General features: G+C 44.3%; 1 protein-coding gene across 1 annotated transcript in view; it reads right to left on the bottom strand.

The window, feature by feature from the left end:
- The window catches only part of LOC120515530 (fibrocystin-L-like), a 137983-nt gene that overhangs the window by 49398 nt on the left and 73170 nt on the right, over nt 1-15415 (bottom strand). The window contains 9 exon segments of the mRNA XM_039736591.1: nt 754-883; nt 1929-2058; nt 3805-3884; nt 6206-6362; nt 7779-7935; nt 9195-9369; nt 11608-11757; nt 12214-12462; nt 13700-14678. Of these exon segments, the coding sequence (XP_039592525.1) occupies nt 754-883; nt 1929-2058; nt 3805-3884; nt 6206-6362; nt 7779-7935; nt 9195-9369; nt 11608-11757; nt 12214-12462; nt 13700-14678 (2207 nt within the window).

Below are 15415 nucleotides of genomic sequence, written 5' to 3'. Positions count from 1 at the left end.
AATTTATTTAACCTGTGCCTCCCGTGTCCAATATGTGTCGGGTAGGGCAGTATATAGCGTCCTTCTTACAATGGAAGGATGTTCTCATCTGACTGGACAGCTAGCACAGACTCCACTGCAGAAAACCCAGGAGCGGGTAGGCGGCCAATTGGCCAAGGCCTCCAGGACTGTGACTTTGTCTTTGACTGTCACTTTTACAATTTGAATTTCTTCCATTGTCAACAGCAAACTGTTTTTGACAACACTGATAGAAATGATGAACAACGTAATCCTTCGGCCTTTTCTAGTGAAGACATTCGACATATCAATGCAGGTTTGTATGTGTGTGGTATTAATGGTCTACCAGAATGAGCTTCATCAACTACATTTGGTCTTCCTTCTTTAAACCTTTCTACTCCTTCATAAACGTTTCGTTGAGTCCTGCAGTTTTCACTTCCATACTGAGAAATGAAACATCTTTTGTTGAGTCTGAGCAGGTTCCACTAATTCTGCCCACAGAAGTCTCACTACAGCACGTTGTTCATCAATGGAGCAATCCCGCAGTGGAGCATCCATGTTCATTTGACCTTGTCTTTACCTAAACTAATGGCAGGGCTCTGCACCATGCGTGTTCAAACTACCAATAATCCACTGACAACTTGTCGTATTACGTCAGCTTCTATCTGTTCTGGATACCACTTAATTTTCAAACCGCCGTGACTTTTGGATTTACACTCGTACTTTGAGTCGAGGGTATCTAGTATTGCTGTTTACCTGTCTCCGGTGGATGCAATGACTATTTCATCACCAGCTTTCCATGTTACAGGATTCTGGAGCTGTACGGTGGTCGAGCCGGCATCTGCGGTTTTAGCCAGTCGGGTCCAAGTGAATGGAACGGGTGTACCTGAAAAAAAGGAAGACCACTTTGATCAAACTCTATGGCTTTTTTTATCAAAGTACATTGGAAAAAATGGCAGTCTGTTTTCTCTCAGTTTGAAGTATCGTCATTAACATCAATGCACTCACTGCCGCAGGTGATACATTCTAAGTATTTGAAAGAAAAAACCTCATCGTGAACCACAGGGAGTTTTCAGGGAAGATGTGTTCACATCTGTGGTGGGCTGGCGCCCTGCCCGGAGTTTGTTTCCTGCTTTGCGCCCTGTGTTGGCTCCAGTAGACCCCCGTGACCCTGTAGTTAGGATATAGCGGGTTGGATAATGGAGGGATGGATAGATGGATGGATGTATTCATGTTTTCAGGCAAGCCAAGAAGACATTTGAGAAACAAGTGGAGTCCATTCCCTGCCTTCGGTTATGTGATATCTCAACCAAATCCTCTTTCACAACTGCTCAAGGTTCCAGATTCTCACAGCCCTTTGTGTTGTGAAATTCCCAGTAAGGGAAGGTCAAAATCATCAGAAAGGCCATAAGAGAAGAATTTTCCAGAAGAAATATGGTATTTTTATTGTCCCCTGCCTTGCACCCTGTGTTGGCTGGGATTGGCTCCAGCAGACCCCCGTGACCCTGTAGTTAGGATATAGCAGGTTGGACAATGGAGGGATGGATTTTGACTTTTTTATGGCCAGGAGTTTCACAGTTCCCCTCACCCTTTAAGGCTTCAAGGCTTTTTGTGGGTGAAAGCCTTAATTTCAGTTTTGGGGCAAGACCTACATTTTGGGTTGAACCCTCTTTTGAGAAATGTGGATTGATATTCATAAGACAATGATGTCCAGATAGTCATCCCAATGATGCTTTTGACAATCATGCAGAGGCCCAATTAGAACCATTAGCTTTAACATGGAGGTGCCCATAAAAACCAAATACAGACAAAAATGACAACACAGTAATTTAAACGGACATAAAAATGAATAACATATCAAAATCAGCATAAACAAACTGATCCGATTATAATTATACATAAAGCAACAGTTAATGTTGTAAGTGATTTACCGTGGAGGTCCAGCGTCCCTTCTCTGACGGCCAGCGTCTTGGCCCCGTAGAGCGGCAGTTCAGGAGAGCGCAGGTGGCCATGCAGGGTGATGATCGCCTTGTGCTGAAACGGCGCTTGTTCAGTTCCAACCTGCATCAACAAATACAAAACGTGTCAGCCTAATTTTACGCTTATTCGTTTTTTTTAAATGTTATACATTATTTTCCAACACTTGACAACTGGACTTGTAGAGAATTCAAATTCCTTTCATTTTCTGAATATACGGTATATTTGTGTTCAAGGCTTATTATTTTGTTCATCGTTAACTTTTGAAAATCCTGCGATGCCATCTTGGCTTACAACGTGTTTAAAAACTTCAATAATGGTTGTTCTGACGTGACTCGCCATTATGTTCATGAATGTTGCAGTGTATACAATGGTGTTTAATTCAGATGTCTGCATTCCTTCTCCGTCCTAATTTGTGGATATTCACAAAGATAACTAAAAGGAAAATCTTTTGTTAGTGCTTTCCCAGCTTACAAAACTCATAGGTGTGAATTTTGGACTTTGCCGTGTGAATCTCCTTTTGGCAAACACCGATTAGAGAGGACAACACCAGCTGTTAGATCCAAGGATGGACTTACGATGGTAATGGCATATCTGTTCATTGCTCAAGTGAGTGGATTATTACTATGAGAAATGTTCTATTAATTTTCCTCAATTAGTTCAATTTTATCTAGAGATACTATTTAAATGAAGATCAAATGTTGAAACATAGCGGAATGGTGGCTCTGAGGCGAGAGAGCTGTGCCCTTAAGCATCAGAAGAGACTCTACTCCATTGGGCCCTTGAGCGAGGCCCTTAACCTGCAGTTGCTCCGTCCTGCGTAGGACGTTAATCTGCATCCAGCCCTGCAAGCAGGTTTCCCAAATTGCTGGGAAAACTTAGGAACGAGTGGCAGGACTGGCACTCCAGCCATCGTAAAACACCTCCAGTGTGGTACGGGAGTGTCGCCTGCTGCATTTGGATCCCAGTCCAGGTGGTTTTTTATGTGGTGGGTGCGGCAACGTGATATCAGTGCACGCTCCCAAAGCCCAAATCTTGATGAGTCCACATACTGTATCTCTTACTTTTTCACATGACTGGATGGATACATTGGAATGGGGAAAGCACCAGAGAACACCACTTCTCTCCTTTGGGGCAATTCACCATTCATCTGAAATGGACCACCACTTTGTGGCACCCGTTGCCCTTTCTTCGATAAGGTGCATCACCATTACCAAAAAGAGTCAGTTTACTGAGACTCCATAAACTCCTGGCTGAAGTGACTGGATGGCCGTGTAGGTCCTCACACACACACACACACACACACACACACACACACACTGCTTTGCTTATTCATTTATCCAACACCAGTTGTATACAACCACTTAGTGCCAAACATCTTAAACAATCTTCTCTCAAGGCTCCTCGTGTCAAAACAAAGATCTTCATGATCCCCCCTCCCAATATATTAAATTTGGAGGAACCCAAAAATAGAATAATAATTCTTTAGGAATGCCACTCGGCTTTGGGTGTAAAACTAATCCCATTTAAATAGGTCTTTAAACGTGTTGATTCACTTTTGGAGTGAGACTAAGCTTTGCTTTTAGCGAACTGAAGAACTAAAGAGCACTTTCCTCTGTTACAAAAGTGGGGGACCACAGGAAGGAAAAGAGGGGGTCACTACTGGGAAAGAAAATGAAAGAAGACCTTATCCTAACCTTCTAGGAACCTGAGGACCTCATATCCCTCAAGACTTTCAGCTCCTAGAAATCTCCAATAAAACAATTTATTCTGTGACTACCCTGATGGGGTCCCCGGGCCCACAATTTTGGAGAGATGGGTGTTACGTACCTGCAGTGTGCCTCCATCCACAATTAGGATATTTTCAGCATTCAGCTCGAGGTCCACCTCATCAAACACTAGGGTTCCACCTCAAAGATTAAAAGCAAAACCATTTTTGTTTAACAGGATTTGATTCCCATCTGAATATTCCAGTTTGATGAGTATTCTTCAGTAGTTAGGCTTTGAATTACACAGTTGACGAGCCTTTGAGGTTTCATTCTGAAGCACAAGCTAAAGAAGGGCGTTTAGCCTCTGAGGCTGCTTTTAAAATTATTATTCATGTAACACACGCTAAGATGGCTGCTTAACCTCTGAGGTTTTATTATAAAAAACACACACAAGTTTAAAAACATTCCCTTCTGAGGTTACAGATGACAACTGACCATTTCTTATGACTTCCTCGGGGCATATAAACCTACACTTTGCAAAGGATAACAAGTCAAGCTAATTCAATTACTATAGTACCTTATACCTAATTCATAACATAAAGATAAAAGTGGTCGTATTGATCAAAAGCAGTAATTTGAAGTCAGATTAATGGCCCTCGCTGCTGTTTCATTGTTGGCTTGGAGACGTGAGGTTGTGAGTTGAAACTTAACATCTGACTAAACTCATAACCAGGAAAAACCGGCGACATTGTGAGATAAATATACAAAAAACTGAAACTTAAAGAAGAACCATGAGAACTGCAAACATATTCAGTTCCTTATTTATACTTTAAAAGATTATGAAAAATGTTTTCATTACAAGTTCCATTTTTCACTTCACGAAGTTTGCACAACCTCGCTGCACTGCGAGCTTTCGAGAATCAAAATGGCACATTCGCATTTCAGAGTTTCCTAATATCAGTGCACGATGTTGACCTTCTGAGGATCAGCTTGCTGGCCTTGATCAGTTGTGCGGTAAGACCCCTAGGTGAGAGGGGCGCGCTGTTGATAACTGTCTTGACTCCTCCCTCTGTAGAACAGCCAACTGACCACGCCCCCCTCATTTCCTCAACACCCGCCCCTTCCAGTCAGAAACATATAAAAAGAGTCCGTCCCTGGAAAATGGCGTCATACTTAGAGCCGGACTTGCAGCAGGACGGTTCGACAAGCACAAAGGGATATTTTTCCCCATACGCCTGTTGATTGAAATGCAACCTTTTATTGTTGGGAATTAAATAGGGCGGCACTCCAACTATTTTTGGGACTCTGCAATTTCACTTTTTCACCACACCAAATTTTTCAGATGTTGTATCGTATACAGTATGTACTGACTATGTCATTTCTAAACTGCTGTTAATTTCTAGAATGTTCATCATAGGTCAGCCACATTTAACAATATCTCAAGTCTGCGCCATGTGTAGTTGTTAAAAAACGGGCAAGCAGGAGCTTTTAGCTGGCACAACAGTCTGAAACTCCCACGGTGCCCTACATGGCCAAATGTATTGTTAGCAGGTACATCAAATCAAACACAGAGTCATGCCATTGACAGACACGGAATTTAAAACCTGGCACTGTCATAGGATGCCACCTTTGCCACATGTCTGCTCTGATTGATCTTCCTCACTCAACTGTAAGTTCTAGTATTATGAGGTGGAACAACAGAGAGTGGGGCTGGCGAGTGCTAAAAATGGCCTATCTTCTGGTGCATCATTCACTGTCTCAGGCAGCAACATCGGCACAAGAACTGAGCATCTGGAGCTTCATGAAGTGGGTTTCCATGGCCGAGCCTAAGATCATGATGCACAATGTAACCATCGGCTGGGGTGGCCATTGAACTCTGGAGCAGTGGACACGTGTTCTCTGGAATGGCAAATCACATTTCACTATCTGGCAGTCTGATGGACCTCTGAGTTTGGTAGATGCCAGGAGAAAACTTCAAGTGCTTACTGTAAAGTTTAGTGGAGCTGAACATTACTGGCTGTCAGAAACACGAGTGTGCTTGGGCTACTCTGGAAATATGAAACTGTGCTGGAAAGTCATCACGAAGTTGTGTAATTTGTCATGTCCTCCATTTTCTACTTGTGTAACCTGACAATCTTCGTTGACTTACCAGCAGCTGAAATCAGCAAGTTTGACATCCCCTCCACCTAGATGTCATGCAATGTCCCGCTGGCTTTAGCAGTCAGTCAGGCAATCCCAGGTGCTGCCATATTCCTCAGCCTCTGCTGCCCGGGCTCAATGTTGTGTACTTTACTCCAGGCTCCTTCATAAAGGGACACCCCTGCTCTTTGGCCTTCCGGGATGCTCCTGCACTCAAATGACATGCTAATTTCTGGAGGTGCCCAGCCTCTCACACTGGCATTGCCACTTATGTTGCATAATTCTTATTTACTATTAAGGCATTCTAATGCCATGCCCTTGTCCTACAGGAGATGGCAGAGAGGATGCGGCACCTGCTCTTACTCCTGTGTGTGAATACTTACCTTGAATGAGAAGCATTTTTAGGATTGCTGTGCTGGTGTCCAGTAAGATGGTCTGCCCTGGTGTAATGACAACAAAAGATCCGTCGTCTGGTGGGGATTCTCCACCCCATGTGTATGGAGAGGACCAGACATCAATGTAAAAGAAATCAGCGTTGTCCTGCAGAGAGCCAGAGGAGTGATGTTTACAGGCTTTCTATTGAAGTTAATATCATTCAAAAAAACAGAACACACTCACAGAATGCCACACAAGTCACCACCTGGCCATTCTGCTGTTTCACAGGGGCAGGCACCTGGGCCACTATCTCCCTCCGTGGCATCTGCACATTTCCCCCACATCTCTTTGGGTGTTCTCCTCCACACCACACGTCAGATTCTCTAAATCGTGTGATTCTGTGTAAAACTAAAGGAATGTGTGGCCTTCTGGGGGCACCAATGAGCCAAACACCCCAGACACAGTTAAACCAAAGCAGTCCCAGTTCAAATGAACCTTTTATACTCAGGAAATGCCTTCAAACAGCTCTTTTTATTCCAAAATATGGCACAGTAGAATTAATTTTCTTTCTTTCTTTCTTTCTTTGTGGTGGACCTCTGATTTTGGTAGATGCCAGGAGAACACTGCCTTCCAGACTGAGTAGTGCCTACTGTAAAGTTTAGCGGAGCAGATCATTACTGGCTGTCAGAAACATGAGTGTGCTTGGGCTACTCTGGAAATATGAAACTGTGCTGGAAATAATTCTTTTTCTTTCTTTCTTTCTTTCTTTCTTTCTTTCTTTCTTTCTTTCTTTCTTTCTTTCTTTCTTTCTTTGCCATCCCCACACCTCTCAGCTGAGCTTTGCTCTTCCTGCACATCCAACTCTGACTTTCCCGAGGCAGAGCGGCTTACATTTATTTTGGAGGTGCCACCCCGCATGTTCATTTGACTTTAGGCTTCAGCTAGACTAACGGCACAACCCTGTGCTGTGTGTATTCAAACCACCCACAAGCCATTGTGAACGTGTTGTATTGCGTCAGCGTCTATCCATTGTGGTTACAACGTCATTTTCAAATCGCCTTTACTTTTTGATTTCCCCTTGTGTTTTGATGTATTACAGAGCCTGTTAAGGTATCGTCATGTAATAAAATAACTTTAGTTTAACTCTGTACTGTGTCTGTGGGATTAATGTCTGCTAATGGCGCACCCTAGTGGTCACCATACTCATGACACATGCAAGCCAAGACCGTTCAGGAGACTCGCCAGCAGCCGCACACCCATGTCAGTGCCCCCAAAATGTGTGAAGGTATGAGCTCTTGATCTGAGCCCCCTTCCCTTGCTCTTCATCAGTATAAATCTCTTTAAACCTGATGAGATGAAAATACTCGTGCTGATGCATGAATGTCACTGGTTATGTAGAATATTGCTTAAAGGGTTTTGCTGCTTATTGGATTGCACTCTAATCGTTTCCTTCATCAGAACTCATCACCTGATGTCAAAACCAAAGGCACGGTGGGATTTCCTGTTTGGAGTTTGTGTGTGGGTACCCCAGAGAGACTTCGCTGAGACATTTTACGTACGTCACTCCTGCTTCACACTTACCAGTTTTGCGATTCCATTGCCGCCGATGTTCACCTTAACTTTGGCTCTCTGAGACTGGGGTCGGGCATCGGTGATGCAGATGATCTCAGTTTCATTTACATATGCTACATTACAGGGTGTTCTGGCGATGGTGACTATGACGTTATCAATGTCAGAACTGAAAACAAAGGAGAAGAAAAGACACATGAGAACATTGGAACACTTGAGACAAGAACAGGCGCGCCAGGCCGATCCACTAATTCGTTCTGAGAACTCTGAATGCATTGCAGTTTCCTTTTCAAATGTCACAGCAAAGTTTTAGCTGGACCTTCTCATAAATGGACCTGGCCTGGCTGGACTGTGAGTTTTACGACACTACAATTTCATTTGAACTGAGGATCAATAGAAGAGGTAAGAGAGTTAAACTGACATTTTGATTGTCACGGTGCACACACATCATCATACAGTGAAATGCACTTCAGTGAGCAGCCTGTACTGTGCAATAAAATTGAAAAGCATAAAATGTGATGAACAGTCTGGCATCCCAGCTGGGATGGACCCCCGTTCCCTTACCTGACCAGGATCCCAATATAATGGGTGGTGAAGAAGGGAGGTGTGACATTCCTCCTCCCAGTCAGGTGGTGGGCATGGAGTGGCACTGCAGCAGCTGGTGCAGCGGGACTGGCATCAATAAATGAGAGCCCTTTACCTGGCTGGGAGACCAGCAAAATGGATGGACAATCTGGGTGGAGAAGCATCCCGACTGGGAATAGGCAGCAGTCGCTTTCCTGGTCGGGAGTTCAGAAGAAATTTGCCGCAGTGGGAGACTTCATCCCATGTGCAGGTTATTCCCCCATACACTGGCTGGCAGCATCCCTTGTGGTGGGCTCCTATACACAGGCATGAAGGGCACCATGGGAAGTGAGGTACCATAGGGCTGCCTTGCTGGGGAATTGCCAAGGGGAGCCACTGGGAGATGAAAAATGCCCTGTTACAGGGTGGTCCGCCTAAATGGAAAGTACTTCCGGCAGACAATGGTTTGGGAAAGGGTGGTACTCTTGGGTCAGGTATAGAGGAGAGCCATTCACTTTGCCTGGATGTTGGGGTCAGGAGAAGAACTGGGAAGAAAAAAAAGAAAAGAAGTGGATTGGCTTGGATTGTGCACTACTGAGGACGAGAAGCCTGTCCATTGTGCTGTTTGACTGTTGAACCAGCGACTGTCCTTGTGTAGTCGTGTCTGGGGTTTGGATTTCAAAGCACATAATTGTCCCAGGTATGGCTTTTCGTAAAGACGTGATTAATTTAGCCTACCAGGAATGCTGGGAAACTCCAACAAGTGTGAAGGAATAAATCCTCCCGGCCTTGAATCTGAATGCCTGAAGACCATTTTGATGTCTCTTTTTTTTCTGACTGTCAGCCATTTGTCGAGATGCTTACCCAAATCCAGAGCCGGTGATGGTGAGCTTTGTGCCGCCTCCAGTGCCACCTCTTCTTGGAGTCACGGCGGTAACCACAGGGGTCAGCGATGACTCGTAAGTGAAGGCATTTGACAAGGTCACCAAATTTTTGCCATTGTAAACTGTCAGGTCACAGCCCTGGCTTGATCCCGTGCCTGTCAAAATGTAGCATATGAATGAGAAACCTTTACATTTTCATGCGTAATTTTTCAGTCCAAACAGATCACTTATTAAGTTCATAACCTTACAAAAACATGTCAGATAATCCAATGCCCAGGACAAAAGGAAAGGCAGCAGCACCACAATTCACCCCGTCATGGCTGCTTTACTGTTATAGCAGACGCTCTTTGACATAAATACAGGAGCTCTAGAATTGGTTGTGAGTAGGCACCCTGTGCTCTGCCTCGAAAAATTTGTGAGACCGACTTTGAAAGTGTGGGTTAGGACTTATGGAAAAAAAACGTGCAAGGATAGTAAATGAGCCAACAGCAAAGTTCAAAATGAAACTCAGAAACCCGAAGTCAAGTTCAAGAAATCGAGAGCTACAGAATGAAAAAACTCAAAGATAAACACAATACGGGCAGCACGGTGGCGCAGTGGTAGACCCGTCTGGGTTCACTTCCGGGGTCCTCCCTGCGTGGAGTTTGCATGTCCTCCTCGTGTCTGCGTGGGTTTCCTCCTACAGTCCAAAGACATGCAGGTTAGGCGATCCTAAAACTGTCCCTAGTGTGTGCTTGAAAAACATAAACGCCACTGTGGTAAACGCAAAAAAAAAAAAAATGAATAATAATACTAACTATGATAATAAATTTTAGTCATAAAAATTTAGTCAAAGACAGCATGGGGCCGTTTACGAATAATCCTGCTCGTTGTAACAAGTGAATCTGACCAAACGGGACACAGCCTGACCGGGCCCTGCATTGTTGGATGTCTTTGTTAAGGGGCCATGTCACCCAGGGGGCTGTGGGGATCTTAATCCGGGATTATCCGGGAATCCAAAACCCCAAATGGGACGCAAAAAGGAATCCAAAAAATGGTACCAGATGTTTATAAGAAATGAATACCCACACAGGGCGGCATGGTGGTGCAGTGGTAGCGCTGCTGCCTCGCAGTTAGGAGACCCAGGTTCACTTCCCGGGTCCTCCCTGCGTGGAGTTTGCATGTTCTCCCCGTGTCTGCGTGGGTTTCCTCCGGGCGCTCCGGTTTCCTCCCACAGTCCAAAGACATGCAGGTTAGGTGGATTGGCAATTCTAAATTGGCCCTAGTGTGTGCTTGGTGCGTGGGTGTGTTTGTGTGTGTCCTGCAGTGGGTTGGCACCCTGCCCAGGATTGGTTCCTGCCTTGTGCCCTGTGTTGGCTGGGATTGGCTCCAGCAGACCCCCGTGACCCTGTATTCAGATTCAGCGGGTTGGAAAATGGATGGATGGATGGATGGATGGATGGATGAATAGCCACACTGCATTATGACACTCTGGAGGAGATGCCCGTCCATCAAAGAGCACATTCATGTCGATTTGGAGACAACTATGAACTTAACAGTAGCCTTGGGGACAAACTGTGAAGAATACAAGTCAAAAGAGCAAAGACATGTAGATGTTGGTGGAAAAGGGAAGGGCCAGCTCTGCTGATTCTGACCACAGCAGTTGAGTCTTTTGACTCAATGAGCAGGAATGGGAGATGAGATGCCACCGAGAAAACAGGCGAGGGTCATAACCAGAAACGATGGACAACCAAACGTCAAGTTTTAGATGTAAACCAAAAATCCAAGTCTTGAAAACCAAAAAAAAAGACCTCATCATCACCCTGGAAATCCAGAACAGAATGTGCCAACCTTTATCAGGCACGCCAGATGACGTCACATGTTGTGTACTCCTGCGTGACTCTAGGAAGGATCTCCATGGCAACGGCTGATGCAATCGCATAAAAATAGAGCCACCTGATTCATAAACAAATTGGCATCATGATGAGACTTGATTGATGGTCAACTTTTAAATAGTGCATAAGGCAAGAAATGGATGCAAAAATCATAGTCCTTGAAGTACAACACCCCATAATCCATGTACGAGATGTGCTCAGATCTCAAAGGGAAAGCAGAAAATAAATGAAAGTAAAAAACCGGTCATTATAACACCAGTTAAACTGAAGTGTGACTTGTAGCACAGAGCAACACCAGGGCAGAGCAGTGCCTCTGAGGCTAAGGATCTTCACTGGTATCTGGAAGGTTGGCGGCTCAAAGTCAGTTACTGCCAGTAAGGATCCTACTCTGTTGGGCCCTTGAACAAGAGCTTTATAAGGTGGACTCTGATCTGCTTCAGACTGCGGAGGAAGAAGAAGTTCATAAAAGCAAATTCACTGGGAATCAGTGTGCGCAAGTAGAACTTCCAGTGGACTTACCATTAGAAAGTGGCACCTCACAGTACAAAGTGGTGGAGGAAGACCTGAGCGCGTCCACGACACATGAGCTGTCACACACAAAGACGGCCGACAGCTGCTCGTCAAAGCCATCACCCGTCAACTGCAAAATAGCTCCGCCTCCAAAGCTTCCTGCAACCGAGGCATTCGAAAATTGCTGAAATATTTTCAATAAATGCTAACAAACACCTTTAGATATTTGCCTAAGCATCAGAAAATAGGAAAATGATTCAAAAACAGTTCAGATACAAAGTAACACGTAACACTCCATGCATCCCCAAGGAGTTTTCTTCTCCTGAATGTGGCCTTTGTGTTGAGACACCAGTGATAGTTTAATAGATTCAAATTTCTGGAGGGATTTAGGGGACAGTTCAGACATAGACAGCACTCTATAGACAGCACTGATATTTTACATTTATCATTATAGCGCAATTCTTCAGGTTGATTTGGTAACATTAGAGAATAGAGTTTACGACAGCCTTTTCACCATCATTGTTCAAAATTGCGATGAGCTGATGTACACCAGTCTCCTTCATCAGATTATCCAGCTGCAAATTACTTGTTTCAAGTTATTTATGTGCTTCTTACCTTGACTTGGGGTGACGGATTTCAGGTCGAGTTTATAACCGAAGGAAACACTTGACGTGGCGTATCCCTTCATCACGTGGAGAAGTGTGATAGCAAAGGAGCCTCCCGAATGGCTGCCCAAAGTGCACTGGACTGCAGTGTCATTGACTTCCAGAAGAGCACATGGAGAGCCACCGATGGTCACAACAATGTCATCTGCCACTGAGCCAAACCCAGAGCCAGAAATGGAAATGGCCGTTCCACTTGATCCTAATAAAAACAGCAAACAAGAGATGTCGTAAATTCAAAGGTATTGTGGTTAAGGAGGTCCTTTGTTTTCTACTGTAACAATTAGCTTTGTGTGTCACACGTATGCTTTTGCTCCTCCAACTCCTCAGAAAATCAAAAGGCCAGATGTACAAGGCTACTAAATTAAACACTTTCCATAAATTCCGATTGAAAAGAAATAAGTTATTGGTTGATGCTAAGAATGAAATTAAATCAAAACGAGGTTGAGAGATTTTAGGGACATCACAAAAGCGTAGACAAAGGCAGGTGAATGCAAAGCCCCATAAGACAAAAGACCACTCAACAGGTGTAAAAGTTTGTAAAAAATGCAAATCCAAAGTCAAAAGGCAGAAGTTGTGTCACGAAACCAGAAATCGAAACTGTTAAGAGTATATTGGCTGTAATTGGTCCACTCTCATCTACTGAATGACTGTTTGGGGACCTTTATACTGGCTTACCTGATGATGTCATAAGCTGCAATAAACTGGTGCATCATGGGGTAGAATCCCAAGGAAATAGTGGCACGAACTCCACAAAATTGCTATCACCAAAACAAAATGTGGTCGGAAAAAATGGTAAAAACAAATTAACTTTGAGACGAGCGCTCAAATTTAAGTTCTGATTACAGAATTACATTCCTAACATGTGACCCAACGGAGGTTTCTAGCTGCACAGAAGTCTGAGACTTTTTTTAAAAACGAACACAAATCATAAGACAGCGAAACCTATGAGGGCGCCATATTACAGCAGGCAGGCTCTCGCACCTGAGATCAGCGTGTCACACAGGAGACTTGCTGCTCAGGTTTTATTGAATTTTGCCCACCTGTCTGACTTGTGCCTTCTGAACTGCATTTGAGACTTCGTTTCCTTTCCAATTATTTCTCCCTTTTTCCATTTTATTAATTCTTATTTAATTGTTTCTTCTCTTTTGTTTTGTCACTTTTTCGTTTCTGTTTAAAATGTATCCTCAGTGACTGTTTAATTTCTTTTGACTTTATTTGATTCATTACTAATTTAAGTTATTTCCTCCGTGACACGTCACATGACCTGCATTCTCAATGTACCCAGTATCTCCTAACCCAGTCACATGCAGACGTTTCACTGCTGTGAACTGAAGGCCGCCCTTTCTTGCTGTCATCTTTTATTTAGTTAGTCGCGTATTTCCTTAATGAATGTAACAACAGACTTTGGCTATTTAAACGATAAACCATCAGCCTACCTGTTGATGGGTCCACTGAGCTGATCACCGGAGTGCTGTCCACAGAGTACATGAAGTATAACGGCGGGTAGACGGTTGACAGGACTTGGATGTTCACAGCTGCGTTTCCTTGGTTGTTGGCCGCGGTTGTACATTTCACTTCACTCGTTGTTATATTAGTGATGGCACAGGGGATGCCCCCTACAGTCACTGTGGTGTAGCCAGGGTAAAACCCATTCCCAGTAATGAGGAGTGTCGTCCCACCGAGGATACTTCCAGAATTCGGTGACAGCGTGGCAGTCGCAAGGCTGGATATGGCGATGTTTCCAGAGGCTAGGCCTTTGCTCATCACCACAACATTTAAAATGTAACTTCCAGCAGGCAGTGGCCCAATGGGGCAGGTGATTTCTGTTTCTGTGACCTGACTTGGATGAAAGGTGAAGTCTCCAATTAAAATGAGCACGTTGTCTGGGTCGCTCCCAAAGCCTGTTCCGTTAATAGAAAGGACTGTAGAGCTGCTGTCTACTGTGTCCGGTGAGACGCTGTCTACCTGAGGAAGGGAGGAATCTGTGTAATGGAACCTGCAGTCCGAATAGCAGGCAGCGGGGATGCCATTCACTGATAGCTGAACATTCCCTGCTCTTTCAGCAGAGGGCGCCGTATCACAGATGATACTTGTGTAGCTGAACGACACAATGGAGCAGGGCATGCCGACCACAGTGATGCTCACGGAGCCTGAAAACCCGGACCCGAGTATCGTCATCCTTGTGTTTCCTGTGGTGGACCCCACACTGGGGCTGATTGAATCGACAGATGGTAACAAAACGAATCGACGATCAAACTCATTGACGATTGTGCTGATAGCATTGCCCCGGTTATTCACAGTCACGGACACAAGTTCTGCAAAACCCACTGGAAGAATGTCTTCTGGATTGACATAGCAGTTGATTTCTGTGAATGTGCTGCTGATGACCTCACATGGGTGACCTCCAATGGTGACCTGTAAAAAAAAAGTCAACTGGTTATACTGGGGAGTTAAAGCAAAGTTTACTGGTAACCCGGAGTAGACGCATATTGCTTATTAATTCAACAATATATTGATCTCCAGTTTGTCTCACATCTCAAGTCAGTTAACTGCCAGGAGACAAAGAGTACAGATAAGAGGAGAATGGAGGAGGCCATCAGTGGAGTCCCTTGGGGGTCTGTCCGCAGACCCTTTGTTACTTTTTGTGATTGATTTTAATAACATTGATTCCAGTAGTGTTAATTTACTTGTGAAATTCATAGGAATGACAGACATTGAGGAGGCAGCAATAAGAATTCAAAAAGACCTGGACAAGCTTCAGAACTGGGTGACCACCTGGAAAATGAAGTTTAATGAAGAAACGTGTAAAGTGCTACACCTGGGCCAAAGGAACGTCAATTATAAATAGAAGATGGGAGATACGGAGCTACAGAAGGCAACGTCTGAGAAGCATTGAAGGGTTTATGTTAACACAACACTTTCATCGTCTACTGTAAGCAGTGAGCAGAAGTGATTAAAAAGGCAAATAAAATGTTTGGTTATATTGTTAAAACTATTGGATGTAAATCAAGGGACATTATGATGATGACTATGTGATGCAGTATTTAGACCACATCTGGAGTACAGTGTGCAGTTCTGGTCACCGCGCTACAAGAAAGACAGAGCAGCACCTAAAGCTGTGTAGAGGAGAGCAGCCAGGAGCTTCTCAGGAC

This window comes from Polypterus senegalus, chromosome 15, assembly GCF_016835505.1.
Source record: "Polypterus senegalus isolate Bchr_013 chromosome 15, ASM1683550v1, whole genome shotgun sequence".
Classification (NCBI taxonomy): domain Eukaryota; kingdom Metazoa; phylum Chordata; class Cladistia; order Polypteriformes; family Polypteridae; genus Polypterus; species Polypterus senegalus.
This window is presented reverse-complemented; position numbering and strand designations above follow the sequence as displayed.